Raw genomic sequence first — 17,505 nt, forward strand, 5'->3', positions numbered from 1 at the left:
CAAAAACGTTATTACGTAGGTCAAAATTTTTGACGTCAGGGAACTGTCAAAACATTAGAATGTGACTTTTCATTATTGCCGTGTTTATAATAAACATAGCAATAATGAAAAGTCACATTCTAATGTTTTGACAGTTCTCTTACGTCAAAAATTTTGACCTACGTAATAACGTTTTTGTAGTAAAAATACTATATCTACATGTCGCTTTCTATCGATATTTGAATATCAAAATATATGAATTTTTAGCTTTAATTGAATTATTTTCTAGTTTTGCTCTAGTTTATCAATTAGAGTATAACCTAGCCAAACTAGAAAATAATTCAATTAAAGCTAAAAATTCAAATATCGATAGAAAGCGACATGTAGATATCTACAGTGCACGGAATCTAGGTGTTTCTAGATTCCGTGCACTGTAGATATCTACATGTGTCTTTCTATCGATATTTGAATATCAAAATATTTGAATTTTTAGCTTTAATTGAATTATTTTCTAGTTTTGCTAGGTTATACTCTAATTGATAAACTAGAGCAAAACTAGAAAATAATTCAATTAAAGCTAAAAATTCATATATTTTGATATTCAAATATCGATAGAAAGCGACATGTAAATATCTACAGTGCACGGAATCTAGGCCCTCTGAAGGAAGAGCTCTTTCTCTTTTCTTGGTTTTAAAGCTGTTAGATAAATAGAATTAGCTAAAAAGAAATACAATTTTAATTTCCCGAAGTTTTTAATGTTCATTTTAAAACTAAATATTCTCTGCTCCCTCTGCTCTAATTTTCAGTTCGGTTGAACTAAAAAACGGGCTGTGGGCTGTGAGCTTATTTAGTTCGGTCTGTTTTCAAATTTTTGTGTTTTATGTATTTGACATCTTAACATTGACGTAACACCTAACCTATCTTTATCTTTTTTACTTTTTTGCAAGCGTAAACAAAACAACAAATAATAATTGTTACTTCATTTGTTTGATTATGTTTTAAAATTAAAATGCCTACTTGCTTGGTTTGCAAAAAGAACGACGTGCCACTAGATAAAATCAACGACGACGAGAATTGGAACAGGTCTAGTACTGCAAAAGCTGATTTAAAAGAGCTATTTGGAGATCAGGTAAACTTCATTTACAAATTTGCAATGTTGAATCCCACAAGGAAAAATCATTTCCTGTAATAGTAGGCTGCATACCATTATCACAAATTTTTTATTAAAATATCCTTTGTAAAATGCATTATTTATAGAACCTTCTTGGACTTAATCACAATGTTTTTGGAATAAATATTCCATCTTCAGTGCTGGTACTAGGTATTCATGTTTAAAGTCACTAAATAAGTAAGTACATATCCTCTAAATTATTAGTTATTTATTTAACGTTGCGTTTCGAGATATTTATAAACTTATGTTGGGTGCATTACGAGGCATATATATCCTGTATACCCCATTTGCCACCTTGCGTTATGATACACACGACGCAGCCAAGGTGTCAATAAATGTTATAAAGGGCCTATCCGGGTAAGATGATGAAAAGTGCCCCCAACTCGATTCCAATTCCATATAGGTCACCGTTTAGCATATATAGTGAAACTAACTTTCTGAAATTTTTAGCCCTCTAGGTGGTCATGTGACCCACCTATAGCCTAATTAGTGTTTTTATGTTTTTATTTTTTATCTATTTATTTAATTATTTACCCACGGGAAACCCCATTAACAGTAAAAATACAATAAAAAATGAGGTACAATCATTCATTAAAATATAAAAAGTAAAAATGAGAAAAGCAAAGGCTTGAAAAATCACCAGGCAAGATATGCAAAACATAACAGTTACAAAAATAAAATATAAAATGTACACATGTAACTGAAACAAATCAATAAAATTATACAAAACACAAATACAATAATAAAATACAACAACATTGCAAGATGAAACCTAATTATCACATGGCAAGAGATCTCCTCAGTTGGCCCAGGCTTATATTAAACAGATCCATATTAAAACCGTTAAGGAAGCACATATATCTATCTAAAGGCATGTTACTACGGTAGGATGTTCTGTGAAAGGCCGTGTTAAAGGTAACATTGTAGCGTAAACCTGGATATGGAACATTAAATCTTATACTATCCAACAAACTGGGACAATCAATAAGTCCATTAATGATTTTGAAAACAAAGACACCTCCCGAAATATCACGCCTAACACTAAGGGGAGCTAATGATTGCTCAATCCCAGTGTAATCATGGTTCTCAATATAAGTCTGAGTTTTAGAAGCACAGTATTTTAGAAACTTATGTTGGACTTTTTCAATAGTGTCAATATGAATTTGATGATACGGAGACCAAACTACCGAACAATATTCTAATATAGATCTGACTAGACAACAATAGATTAACCTAACAGCATCAATAGAGAAGTATTTAGAGTTTCTTTTAACAAATCCTAGTAATTTAGAAGCTTTTACGGATAATGAATTGATATGTTCGACAAATGAGAGCTTTTTCATCCATGATAACACCTAGATCTCTAATAGACGAGACATATCTAAGAGGTTTACTGTCTATGTGATAAGCAGTATTAATTCTGTTTAACTTATGGGAAAAACTAATATAACAACACTTCTCAACACATAACTGAAGATTATTGCAAATGCACCAATCAAATAAGCGATCCATATCAGCCTGTAAAAGTTTCTGATCCTCAATATCATTCACAACTCGCCAAAATTTTACATCATCAGCCATCATTAAACATTTACTATATAAGAAGCAATTAACGATATCATTAACAAATAAGTCAAAAAACAGGGGAAACATATCTCAGCCACATCGAGAACTAGTGAAAAACTTTAAAAAAAAAAGTTGTAAGCTTTAAAAAGTTCTGTCCAAAAAAATGTTTTTTTTAATTTTTGGCGGGAAATTTAAATTTTAGAACGATTTTAAATGAGTATAAAAAAATATAAGACATTCGTTTTCACGAAAAAATATATAACGTGTATTTTTGCATAATGTTTCACCCTGAATTTTTTCAAATTTTTAATATTGGCACCTTTCAAAATAAAAAACCGCATTTTTTCGGTTTTTTTTTTTCATTTTTTGATACAATTTTATACATATTTTTCAAAAAAGGTAACACCATTACTGGAGTAGGTAAAAAACTGAAAAATATTTGGGGTTTTAGGAATTCAAAAACGATTGTTAATTTGAAATATGTCAGTGGCATACTATCTTTTTTCTTAAGAAACTTCAGACCATTACCCCTATGCGCGCCAATGATAAATATAAAATTCTTAATTGTATGTCAAAAAATGCACAACAACTACCTCTTAAAACTCGCCAAATTTTATTACAATGTTGCCAGTAGTTTCGGCAAAATCGTATAAAATGTGTAAAATTTTGTTTTCTTCAACGCCCTGTATCTTGAAAATGGATGGCATTACAAAAAATTTTTATTAAGCAAACCCCAATTATTTTTCAGTTTTTTACCTATTCTAGTGACGGCGTTACCTTTTTTGAAAAACATGTATAAAATTGTATCAAAAAACGAAAAAAAAAAAACCGAAAAATGCGTTTTTTTATTTTTAAAGGTGCGTTTCACCAATTTTAAAAATTTGAAAAAATTCAGGGTGAAATATTATGCAAAAATACACGTTATATATTTTTTTCGTGAAAACGAATGTGTTAGTTATTTTTTTATACTCATTTAAAATTTTAAAATCGTTCTAAAATTTAAATTTCCCGCCAAAAATTAAAAAAAAATTTTTCGGACAGAACTTTTTAAAGCTAACAACTTTTTTATTTAAAGTTTTTCGCTAGTTCTCGATGCGGCTGAGATAAAAAATAACAACATAAAAACCCTAATTAGGCTCTAGGTGGGTCACATGACCACCTAGGGGGCTAAAAATTTCAGAAAGTTAGTTTCACTAAACGTTGACCTATATGGAATTCGAATCGACTTGGGGGCACTTTTCATCATCTTACCCGGCTAGGCCCTTTGTAATAAACATAATAAATATGTTATTAACCCTTTCAGTGCTGATTATAGGCAAATCAAAATAAGCGGTACGCTATCTGGTGAGCATAGGAGTAACTAAAGATATTGACATTATTCTTCCATTTTGCTTGAGTTTGTGTGTTTGTATAAAATATATTTACGCCTTAAAACTAATTTGATAAGAATCAGTCGTTCAAATCGGTATTGTTTTCAAATATACTTATAAGTATTGCTTCAAATAGCGAATTGAAATTCACTTTTTATTACAAAATATTAAAACATAGCCTAAAAAGTTGTTGAACAATTTTTGGGTTACATAGTGGAAATGTTCCATGTGTCCCGTATCATAAAATATGTATCACAACAAATAAAATGGGTGAGTGGGGAGGAATGTGCCATGTGCCAAACTTCAAGACTGTATAATATACGTAAAAATAATCAAAAACAACTCATATGTTGTTATTCGATTTTCATTTGTTTCCGAGATATGGGGTGTTAAAATTTTTCTTGCAAACTGACAATTTATTTATTGCCCTAAAACCGGTTGAGGTGTGCAAATGAAATATGGTGGTTTTTAAGACATAGTTGTTGCGCATGTTTTGACACACAATTAAGAATTTTGTATTCACCATTGGCGTGCCTACGGGCAATAGTCTGAAATTTTTTAAAGAAAGAAAATAGTATGCCACTGAGATACTTCAAATTAAAAATTATTTTAGAGTTCCCTGTTCAATTTCTGACAAACACTATATCTTCATGTTTGTTCGTACGATGCTTCGTTTTCATGCAAAAAATAAAATAAAAAAGGGAAGATAGATTTTTTGTCAAAAATTGAACCAGGAATTCAAGAAAGATTTTTAATTTGAAATATTTCAGTGGCATACCATTCTTATCTTTAAAAATCACGGACTATTATCCGTAAGCGCGCCAATGGTGAATATAAAATTCTTAATTATATGTCAAAACATGCGCAACAACTATGTCTTAAAACTCACCAAATTTCGTTTGCACACCTCAACTGGTTTTAGAGCAATAAATAAATCATCAGTTTGTAAGAAAAATTTTAACACCCCATATCTCGGAAACAAATGAAAATCGAATAACAACATATGAAATATTTTTGATTATTTTTACGTATATTATACAGTCTTGAAGTTTGGCACATTTCTCCCCACTCACCCTGTATACTGAATGGTTATATTTATCAATATAATTATTACAGCCAATGAAAAAAGAATCTTGAATGGAACAATAAAGCACATAAAAGGGGCGAACATGTTACTTTAGAACAAGCAGAAAAATGAAACCAATAATTGTATTGAACATCGTTCATGAATCACTAAAAAGACTGCCACTCACGATACTGTGGTGTCGTTCGACAAAATCGTCGATGATATCAATTCTGCAGTACTGCAGCATAGAAACCAGTTTCTATGTGGTAACATTATAACGATTTTGTTGGATGCACGGTCACACACGATCAAAATTTTTGTCAATTGGTCGAATTTGACAAAATTGAACCACGCCGCACTATCGTAAGTGGCCGGCTTAATATGAACACTATCGATTCCTCTGCAGAAATCAAGGTTGGCAGGCTTGAACCACATGCTTGAAACCTTGCTTTAAACCAACTGGTTTTTTAAGAAAAAACCTTTGGGCTAGTGCAGTTGAAACTTCGAATCACAATTCAAATCGGCATATTACTATTAAAAACTTATTACTATTAAACTTATTAACCTATTAAACTTATTACCAACGAATTATTACTATTAAAAATTATTTCAACAAATACAATACTCATGCAAAACCATTGCAAAACTCCAATGACCAATGTCATTATTTATAGTTCTACAATTGCTTACTTTGGCGCTGCATTCTTATTTTTGGTGGCCTATAATAGTAAGGTGTTGCTGTGTAAAATATTACTGTAATATGTAGGTACTACTTATTTTAAAAGAAAAAAACTATGCAAATAGTATTAAAAGTTAACAGCTAATAAATCTAGTAAACAAATACTGACATTGCATTAGATAAATAATAGAGTAATTAAATCTGTGTGGCTCCCCTCCACTCACTTTACACGCCTCCTATTGGTCGGTTGGAGAAAGACGGGTTTCATGCAGAACTGCCATCGGAGAATGACGGGTTTGATTCAAAAGTCTACTTTTAACATTGAATTTATATTGGATAAAGCTAATTTTTAATCAAACTAGGTCTGGATTCGTGTAGGGTTCAACAAACAGATTCAGAAAATATAAACAACTCAATTTCGGCCATGGATGGAGAAAGTGAGTTTTGATTCTATACCCTTCATGTATGAGGGAGTAACGACTAATGTTAGGACAGGCGTGGGAGAGACTGATAAATTTCAGGTGAAAGTAGGATTGCACGTGTACCAGGACTCAGTGCTTATTCTTTATTTGTTCTTATTAGTTTTGGACCAGATAACAGAGAAATTACATGGTAACATTCCATGGTGCTTAATGTATGCTGATGATGTCGTGTTAGTAGGAAATACTGAAAGCAACTTAGAACAACAACTAGAACAGTGGAGACAAGCTCTTGAAGAAAAAGGTTTAAAACTTAGTAGGACAAAGATAGAGTATTTGGAAGGTTCGTTTAAAGATGGAGTTCCTACAAATAAAATGATATCTTAGGATGGTGAAATGATTGTGACAAGTGAGAGTTTTATGTACCTAGGATGGGTATACCAAAGTAACAGGAAAATACATGGAGATGCTCTCAATATAATTAGGGTTGGATGGATGAAATGAAAGGAAGTGAGTGGTGTGTTGTATGACAGAAAAATTCCAATGAAGTTGAAGGGAAAATTCTATAAAACAGCCATAAGACCGGCTATGATGTACTAAACTGAATGTTGGGCAGTTAAAAAGAAAGAGAAACAACAAATTCATGTGGTAGAAATGAGACTGCTTAGATGGATGAGTGGAGTAACAAAAAAGGATAAAATTAGGAATGAGTAAGGGAAAGTCTAGAAGAGATGCCAAAACGATGAAGAACAGGTTAAGATGGTTTGGTTATGTTCAACATCAAACGTTAATTGCTTAATACGAATAATTGCTGAACTATGAGTTCCTGGAAGAATCGGGAGAGGAAGACCTGGGGGAAACACTTAGGGAGGACATGCCAGTAAAGGGCATTGATGTTGATATAATCCAAGATAAAAACTTATGGAGAAATGCAATTTGGGAAGCTGACCCTGCCTGCATAGGGATAATGGCAGAGACAATGATGTTTTTAGGATCTCTGGTATTGATGAACAAGCTTTGAGCAACAACTCTAAAGGTGTTATCTTCTCTAAACATTAGCATTAATATGTTTTTTTATACATTTCAGATCAAGTATTATATAGCGTATGATAGTAGCATTTGTCATAAGTGTACGAATGTTCTTAAGAACACGGCAAAAGTGAAAGCATATATTTGGAAACTTATGACGCACGAGACTTCCAATTACAATACAACAAACATGCATAGCTATTTATCTAAATTTGATGATGACGATTATAGTGATGAAGACCTGGAAATGACTGAAAGAACTGCTACACCAAAATTATTAGCAAGAGCTGAAACAGAGCCATATAATGAGGCAGAGGAGGAAAAATTTGCTGAAAGAGAGAGAATGAAGAGTTTAAGTGAGTACATATTTCATACATACTACTACTATTAGTTTACAGCGTTCTCTGATGTCTCCCGACTCCTCATCGCCATTCTTCTCTGTTTAACCATAGACCTGGAGAGATTTCTTTCCTTTAGTTCTTTTTCAATTCCCTCCGTCCAGCTTCTTCTCGGCTTTCCTCTTTTTCTTCTTTTTTGTGTCCATGCTAAAATCTGTTTAGGGATCCTGTCATCTGGCATTCTCTGTACAAATCTGTACCATAAGTACATACATACATACATACATACATACATCTTTCTTCTTCTTATTCTTAACTCAGGCGAGACTTGTTAGTATCTTGTACTTGGTCATAAGACCTTTGTACCAATCCCTGTTCTTCTCCTTAAACTTTAATAAGTCCTGTGGCCTCAGCGAAGGCCAACAGTTTTCCTATTGGTAGTTTTAGGATCTCTTCTGGTTCAAACCCCATTTGACCAATAAAGTCCTGCCTTACATCACCTAGCACACTGCAATGGCATAGTATGTGTATGGCAGTTTTTTCTTCCATTTCGACTTTCTGCACCATGGTTCATTCACCTTCCCTAGTTTGTATAGGTGATTTTTTAAACGGCAATGTCCAGTCACCATTTCAGTGACCGTTTTGGATCTCTCGTTTATTGAGGTTCATCAAACTGTTCGAGAGTTTTTTATTAATATTCTTGATTATTTTTTTAGTCTGGATTTGCCCTTGAGTGGTTCTCCATTTATTTTGATGATTCTTTATCAGCCATTTCTGAACCTCGTTTTTCATAGCATCTTTAGTGATGCCACAGAAAGGTTCTGGGCCTTCAAAAGTTTCTCTCGAGCCTTGTTTCGCTAACATATCTGCTCGTTCGTTCCCATGCACCCCTTCATGACCCGGCACCCATATTAAAGACACTTTATTGTCTTTTGCCAGGTTATTGAGGAGATCTTTGCAGTTTCTCACCAGTTTTGAGTTGGTGAGAGTTTTCTTTACAGCCAGAATAGCCGATTGGCTATCTGTGTAAATGTTGATTCTCTTAGCTTTAAGGTCTTCATCAATGCAGGCCACCAAAGCAAAAACTTCAGCCTGGAACACCGTTGTATGTTGACCTAGGCTGTAAGTTTTATTATAGTTACATGTTTGTCCAAAGACTCCTGATCCAGTGCCATGGGCAGTTTTAGATCCATGAGTGAACCATATTAAGTCCCCATTAATATTTGGGACTTTTTGTTTTCTAGATGGTATAATTGTGTTAATCTTCTCAGTGAAGATTAGTTCTGGTGTCATCATATCTGAGTTCATCAAAAAGATGGATTCCTCAAGTATAGTCCCAGTAATGTTTGTGTGGCTATTATATATAATTCAGCCTCCAAGTATTGTTTGCTTTAAGTCTCAGGATGGCCATAAAGGCTAGCGCCGAAATATATAATTCCAGCGGAGGGAGACCTGTGATAGCCTCTAATGAAGCCGTTCCTGTACTATTCAAGGCTCCTGTTATATTTAGAAGCGCTTGTCTTTGTAGGGTGGTGAGAGTGGTCACACAAGATTGCAAAGCCGTCTTTCTCCACCAGAGTACTGACCCCTAAGTGACTATTGGTCGTATCACTGATGTATACAACCAACATATCACCTTTGGTTTCAATCCCCAGGTTTTACCTACAACTCGTCTGCAGTTCCAGAAGAGTCGCTTAGTCCTATTGGTTATATGTATTGGTAATATGAGTATTCCAATTGAGTTTCGAATCCAGGGTTACCCCTAGATACTTAACCTCATTGGTTCTTTCCAGTACCTCTCCAAATAATTTCAGCTCACTCAGTCCAGTAAGCTTCCTCTTATTTGTAAAGGCTACCAGTTTAAAGACTAAGTTTTCACTCTAATGGCATATAAAATAACATAATGTTACTCCTACCAGACTGAAAACAATGGGAACCTTCTCTGTTACACCTCCGAGGCCTTCTACAATTTGCAAGCCATACGGATGTTGAGACTAAGGAAGATGAGGGAATTTTACAATTTGTAATTCACGTCCCATCTGCTAAGTGCGGTAAAGTTCCAACAAGAATGGTTCCTTCGTACTCCAATCAGAGTAAACATGTAGATCAAAAATGAATAACCATTTTCAATTTCGTTGCAAAACGAAAATACAGTCGCACCATATTCTAGTCCAATCAGAGAGTGCGGCAAGCACCTCTACCGGTTTCGAAACTTATTAGTCTTTCATCAGGAGGCACATATGCTGCTCTCTCTCTGATCCAACCAAAACAAACCCCGGCGTGCAGTCCCGGATTGCAACGAACGAAATGGCATAGATGCCCTAGCGGCAACTGCTAGCAAAAGACTAATTTTTCACTAATGGCATATCAAATAACATAATTAGGGGTACGGAATTTTCGTTTTTACGAAATAGATGCGAATTTCAGCGACATGTTGAACATAAATGCGATAAATGCGAAATACGGAGTTTTTGTTTATTTCTGTGAAATATCTGCAGGTGCTCAACTCACCCCTAAATAAGTAGGTATTTAGTTACGAAGGTATAGGTATGGAAATATTTTACGGAAAGTTTTCTATTGTAATGAAAGCAAACGACAAAGCCTTTAATAAACTAACTCTTCATATGACTTTAAAAGACACAAACTAGGCTTTCTTACACATTGGACAGGTATTTAGCCCATATAGCTGCAAGTTTTACTGTGAACCCGAGTGTACCATCAGAAAGCTTTTCTAAAATTCCTTTTTTTAAAACAATGCCACAATTGGAGTACACAGATGGATATTATACTCACTTTCACAGATTAATCCTTCAATCGATATGAAGGAACGAAGATCCCAATGTGAAGGATATTTTGCTTGCTACACAGTGTAGTTTTCCGTCATTTGCTAAAGCAGCATTACAGAGCATCTGGAGTTCAACGAACAGCGTAGACGCAGAACGATTCTTCAGCAAATATAATATTGTAGTGACAGATCGAAGAACAGCTCTTAAAGAGTCGAATGCCGAAATTACAACGATGTTAGCTTTTACTTAATGTTTTTTGTTGTTTTACTCGTAGTTAAAAATAAATGCGGAATAAATGCGAAATTTTGTAATTATAAAAAAAGTAAATGCGAAATTCATGTTTTTTATTTGCGAAAATTCCGTACCCCTAAACATAATGTTACTCTACATCCCACCAGACTGAAAACAATGGGAACTTTCTCTGGTTACACCTCCGAGGCTTCTACAATTTGCAAGCCATACGGCTGCTGAGACTAAGGAAGATGAGGGAATTTTACAATTTATAATTCACGTCCCATCTGCTCAGCGCGGTAAAGTTCCAACGAGAATGGTTCCCTTCGTACTCCAATCAGAGTAAACATGTAAATCAAAAATGAATAACCATTTTCAATTTCGTTGCAAAACGAAAATACAGCCCCACCATATTCTAGTATTCTAGTCCAATCAGAGAGTGCAGCAAGCACCTCTACTGGTTTCGAAACTTATTAGTCTCTCATCAGGAGGCACATATGCTGCTCTCTCGACGATTTTCGCCTCTTATTAGAGGCATCATCAGAGAGGCATAGGTTTGCTGTTCTTTGCCCCAAGTGACAAACCTCTGATAGCTAGTCCTCCCTCTGCAACTGACGTTATGGAGTAGGTGTCTAGTGACATCTGCTAAATGAAAGTCACCTACTCCATAACGTCAGTTGCAGTGTGAGGACCACTGGCGAAGCGTCCATGTAACCACTGTTACCATTGGTAACAGTTAAAAATCTTGCAAATAAATATTTTATGACGATGAATAATTCTATTTACCAATATTTTTACCAATAGAAATACATTATTATATTATGTGGTAATAGTACCTAACTCAGTAAACAGCCAACTTCTCGTAGACACGAAAATATTGGCGAGTTTATGTGACTCCGTTGCACTTTATTATACTCTGTTACCAGACTCATTTCTGGTGACAATGGTTATATACGCACGCTGGCGCTTGGGACCGGCTAGTGACTGAAAATTTTGAAGAAGCGACGGCATAAGCGCGCTGTGTATCAGTAGCGCTGTTACCAGATTTAAAATTGGTGACAGTACCTATAAAAAAGTGTGCGTGCAGTTAACCATGGATGAGTGTCGCTTCTTAATCGATCAACTACTTAAAAAGTAATTCTCCTTGTATAATTTTGAAGACAAAAATGAGATTAAAAAAGACCTATTTTAAACAATTGAAAAAAGGAATCAACAAAAGTAGTTCGATATTTTAAATTTAGTTGGTACAGTGAAAATCCTTGGTTATATTATGGTTGCAAGAAAAATATACTGTATTGTTGGTCATGTCTTCTGGTTTCTACAGAAAATCGGTGGACCAGGTACACGATTTAAATAGTGTTAGATTTTTAAAAAGGAGACATGAAATTTCTCCGTTACCTCCATATAATATGTATAACCAATTTGATTCAGTTTGACAAAACAAAAATCAAAAGTTCTCTTAACCAAGCTTTTAAAGCAAATATTGCTAAACATAATGAGTTTGTTAAAAAAATAGATAGGTATATCCTTAGCACACTTATAATAGATACTGTATGTTTTTGGGCCAAACAAGAACTAGCGTTTCGTGGTCATTTTGAGTGCGACGACTATGACAATCCAGGCAATTACAGGGAATTGTTAACATTAATTGCCAAAAAAAGGTCAAAAATTTTGGCAAGATCTAGAAACATCTGTTTTTTCGAGAGTTTCAAGTGATATACAAAATTATATTATTGAAGCTACACTCACCGGCACAAAATTCCGCCACCAAAAATTTTTGATTAAGTTTGACAATTTATAACTTTATTATTTGTGCTCCGATTTTCAAGATTCTTACACCAGTTTGTAGGTACATGTATTCATATTGTTTGGTATTATTCTGGTAACAAAAATTTTTTGCTTGCATGTCATTGTACAGGGGTGAAAGGAAGCGTTGTATTTTCTCCTAATTTTAAAAAATTCTGTGGAAAAATGGAATAGCTGATTTTGTTTCATAGTCCTGTCATATTTTCCAGGAGGCATCACCAACATTTTGTTTTTTTAATTATCCGAATATCTTTTTTCTTTTAAGAGCTGTACCATTTTTTGTAAATAAAAACACTGATTGACTCATACAATTGAGGTTGGATTGATAAGATTAGAATGGCGCGCATGCAGCCCAGATCTCAATCATATTGAGCATTTATGGAATGAATAAAAAAAGCTATTTGCCGTCATCCTAGGCCTCCAGAAAATTTGGTACAGTTATGGCCTTGTTGAGGAATACCGGGCTATTCTCCAGGCAAGGAAAACACATCTTTATTAGATGCGAAACATATTGCGAACAGTCGTTGCTGCAAGAGGTGGACATAACCGCTATTGAATTGTTTTGTTGTTAAATTTGTTTTGTTTTGTTAATTTTAGTGCGTTTGATATTTTTAATTAAATAAACCTTCAAAGCAGTGTTTTTAATTACAGCTCTTACAAGAAAAGAGATATTCAGATAATTCAAAAAACAAGACCTTGGTGATACCTCCAGGATAATGCAAAAGGGGTATGAAACAAAATCAGCCCTCCAATTTTTCCACAGAATTTTATTTAGGAGAAAAAACAACGCTTACATTCACCCCCGTATAATGCCACCTAAGCAAAAATTTTTTTTTACCGGAATAATAGCAATTGACATCAATACATGTACCTATAAACTCGTGCAAGAATCTTTAAAATCGAATTACAAATAATAAAGTTATAGATTGTCAAACTTAATCAAAAATTTTGGGTGGCGGAATTTTGTGCCGGTGAGTGTATATCGCCTAGTGAGAACAATAGTGGCGAAACTCGAAAATTAACGTTTTTGAAAGTCCATCAATTGACATCTAAATATGCTCTCTTTTATGTGCAATATCGGCTAACAATTATTTAATTTCCTTATTACTAGAGGGCGCCTACAAGTCTTTATGGTATTGTAAATTTGTCAAATATTTTGATGCATTAACGACGAAAGCACACCAAACTTTATATCAATACTGGCGAATCTGTAATTACGCCGTGCCTACATGTATTTGAAATATTAGATATTTTATTAAACGTGCAGTAGTTAGTTACTAACAAAAGTTAATAACAAAGTTATAGTAGTACAATGTGCAATAGTGGCGAATGAGCACTTTTGTCTGTGTGGTCGTTTTTGCTTTTGTGTTTTTTTTATAAAACTTCTTACAGAGAAACTCAGTTTCAATCGTTCTTAGGTACTTAGAAATAGCAAATAAAGAAAGCGTCTATCCACTTTGGATCAGTATTGTTTAATTCCACACTATCGAGAACCAAGATTCATTTCTAAAAAGAAGTCTTAAAAAATAAATCAATTCCTTCTGCCCACAATCATTTCTTTAGTAGTTTGAAATACGAAACATACGTGAGTGAAATGATGAATTTAATTTTACTATTCATAGTTCTTTTGCTTACTTTTTATCTTTTATCATGTTTATCGTTTTCATAATTATTATTTAAGATCTTATTTTGTTATTTTTCTATTGTACTTTACTTTCATTTTGCGCATAACTGGTGTGTACAATAAAATATTTTATTTGATGCGTTTAATTTATTTTTAAAAGTAAATTTTTTAATTATTTAAAACAGAAACTAAACTGTTCTAGTATAGTAGTATTAAAGTATAGTGGCGAAACATCAAATTAAACATCTTCGATAATGCAATAATGGCGTAACGCAGAAAAAAAAAAATCAAAAATAAATACAATATCCATCTTTTCTTCAAATAAAATTACTTCTACTAATTGGTTTACATATCTAGAAAACACATTATTAGAAAAATTTTGCAAAATGATTACCTATAAGTCAGTTATCCTGTTTAGCAGTTTCATCAAAACTTCAAATACGATTATCTCTAAATGTTCATTTTGAAGTTTCGTCACTATTGTTCTCACCAGGCGATATATACATTTAGCCATATCTTCATTTTTTTAAATAAGATTTTTTGCATCTGGTTTTGGTAAAACTTCAGAAAAAGTCACGCGTCGCCACTGGTGAGGACTAGCTCTCGGAGGTTTGTCACTTGTGGCAGAGATGAGCAAATCTATGCATCTCTGATGATGACTCCAAATAGAGTCGAAAATCGTCGATTTAGAGTGTGCTGGTTTGCGCTCTCTGTACTAAGTGAAGATTAAGACAGTTTTGCCTTCGCATTGCAACTGAATAAAAATGGAATTTTTATTTTATTTTTATATTGGTCGTTACTTCTTTGAGTAACTAGGTCCATTTTCTGTTGGAATTTACCAAGCTGTAGACGGGGTTGTGAATTGCAACTTTTAGAATTCCTTTTTGTCTTCATTCCAGCATCCATCTGGCATGCAATTTTTAGAAGCCATGGAGGTGTTACCAGGAAAATGTTCCAAATAGACTATTGCCTTTTTAATTGTATTGTGTTGTGTATTTATCTGCCTGGATGTGGCTCTATTGATGTTTTTATGTCAAAACTGGATCTAATACTTGATGTGCTAGTCTCCGAAGGTAAGGCTATAATATTAACAGGTGATTTTAATATAGATTTCAAATCAAATTCACTAAGTAAGCAGAACTTGGTAAATGTTTTAGATTCTTATGGCTTAACCGTAACTGTAAATGATTATACAAGAGTAACTGCAACTAGTAAAACTCAAATTGATTATATTGCTACAAACATAAATCACCAACAGAAAACAATGGTTGTGGAAGGTTTTATCTCTGATCATCGTGCGCAATTGTTCCAATGTAGCATTAACACAGACAATGATGCCTATATATTCATCCGTTCATATAGTGAAAGGAACATAAATCGTTTTGTTCAAACCCTTGAGTCAACAAAGTGGTCAGAGGTATTTAATACAATTTCTGCTGAGGATAAATCATTAGCTTTTTTAAATACTATCCAAAATTACTTTCGGTCCCATTTTCCACTACTTAAATGTAAACCTAAAAAATGTACACGTTCGAATTGGTTTACGCAGGAACTGTACAATTTAAGGGATCAGCTAAAACTTTTAGAAACGATCTGTCAGCAAAATAGTAATCTTAGGCCAGTCCTTCATTTGGCAAAGACAGAATATTCAATTAAATTAAAAGCAGCTAAAAGTAGTCACTTCATGAGACAGTTAAACGAATCATCAAATAAAATGAAATTTATTTGGCATTTAGTAAACTTAACAGTCGGGAAACAAAACAACTCAAAAGTACCTAGTGATAATAATAATAATTTAGCAGACAAATTTAACCACCATTTTGTTGAAATAGCTCCAAAGTTACTTGCTGCTTTGGATCCTACTAAAATAGGTGGGTTTACATCAGCATCAAAAAACCGTAATAGTTGTTCTATGTTTTTATATCCAACTAACCCACAGGAAATAACTAGTGTAGTCGGAAGTTTTAAATCCAAACACAGTTGTGGTTTTGATCAGATTTCCTCTAAGTTATTAAAACAATGCATTCACGCTTTCGCAGATCCACTGACGGATATTTGTAATGCCTCTTTTCAACAAGGAATATTTCCTAGTATGTTTAAACTATCTATTGTAATCCCTTTATTCAAAAGTGGTGATAAAGATGACCTTAACAACTACCGTCCCATAAGTCTCTTATCTGTGTTTTCAAAGATAATTGAAACTCTGGTTTATACTAGAATAAACGCATTCCTAAAAAAGCATAGTGTCTTGTATAATTTTCAACATGGTTTTACATCTTCTAAGTCTACAACTACAGCTCTTGCAAATTTCGTCAGCTTAGTGTTGGATGCTTTGGACAGACGAGAGAAGGCATGTGGTTTATTTCTCGATTTGTCCAAGGCTTTTGATACTTTGGATCATAATTTGTTGCTAATAAAACTTGAGGGGATTGGTATTCGTGGTGTAGTTCTAAAATGGTTTACTTCCTACCTAGAAAATACAAGACAAAAAGTAAGGATAACATCTAATGGACTTAAATACGAATCAAACACGTTGGATATCCATTATGGTGTCCCTCAGGGTAGTGTATTGGGTCCTCTACTTTTTATAGTATATATTAATAATATAGCTTTGATAACTAATTCACTGAGTGGAGTTAACATCATCAGTTATGCGGATGATACCAACATTCTAATCACAGCAACATCCGATCAAAATTTGCAAAATAAAACTACACAGATATTATCCACCATCAACAGTTATTTCTTATCCAACAAACTAGTTTTAAATGAAGAGAAATCAAAGTATATGATTTTCACGTCAAATAATTTATTAAACCATCAAGCCACTATACAAGCAGCAATAGATAAAACAGACTGCACGAAGTTGCTGGGGGTCCTGTTAGACAGTAATTTTAAATGGTCAAACCACATTTCTAATTTGAAATCCAGATTAAGTAGCGCATGTTATGCATTGAGAATTCTTTCACGTCTCTTTAATACATCAATATTAAAAGCAGTATACTTTGCCCATTTTTACTCAATAGCCAAATATGGCATTGAAGTCTGGGGTTGTACCTCTGAATTAGAGCAGATATTCGTACTTCAGAAAAGAGCTATTAGGATAATATATAAAATGAAATTTAGAGATTCTTGTAGAGGTATCTTTAGACAAAATAATATTCTTACAATTCCTGGTCTGTATATATTTTCGTGTATAATGTATTTACATTGCAAAATTTATGAATTCAATAAATTTCAATTTAACCATGTTTATTCAACAAGATTTAGAGACAATCACTTTATGCTTCCACAACATCGTTCTGTTTTGTTGGAAGGTAGCACACATTATGCAGCCATAAGTTTCTTTAACACATTGCCAATAGATATACGAATGAATTTACATCAGCCAAACTTTCGGAGGTGTGTACATCAATACATTTGTGAGCTAGAGCCATATTC

The 17,505-nt window shown here is 33.6% G+C and overlaps 1 protein-coding gene across 2 annotated transcripts in view; it reads left to right on the forward strand.

Annotated features, from left to right (window-relative positions):
* The first annotated feature begins 901 nt into the window (after positions 1-901).
* LOC114326333 (putative zinc finger protein 812) overlaps positions 902-17,505 on the forward strand; it is a 60,599-nt gene continuing 43,995 nt past the window's right edge. Inside the window, exons 1-2 of one of the 2 annotated variants that reach the window (XM_028274662.2) lie at positions 902-1,108; positions 7,338-7,635. In XM_028274662.2, the coding sequence (XP_028130463.2) occupies positions 989-1,108; positions 7,338-7,635 (418 nt within the window). In that variant the 5' untranslated portion in view covers positions 902-988. The other variant, XM_050654209.1, reaches the window with a different exon arrangement.

The sequence above is a fragment of the Diabrotica virgifera genome, chromosome 6 (assembly GCF_917563875.1).
Source record: "Diabrotica virgifera virgifera chromosome 6, PGI_DIABVI_V3a".
In the NCBI taxonomy this organism is placed as follows: domain Eukaryota; kingdom Metazoa; phylum Arthropoda; class Insecta; order Coleoptera; family Chrysomelidae; genus Diabrotica; species Diabrotica virgifera.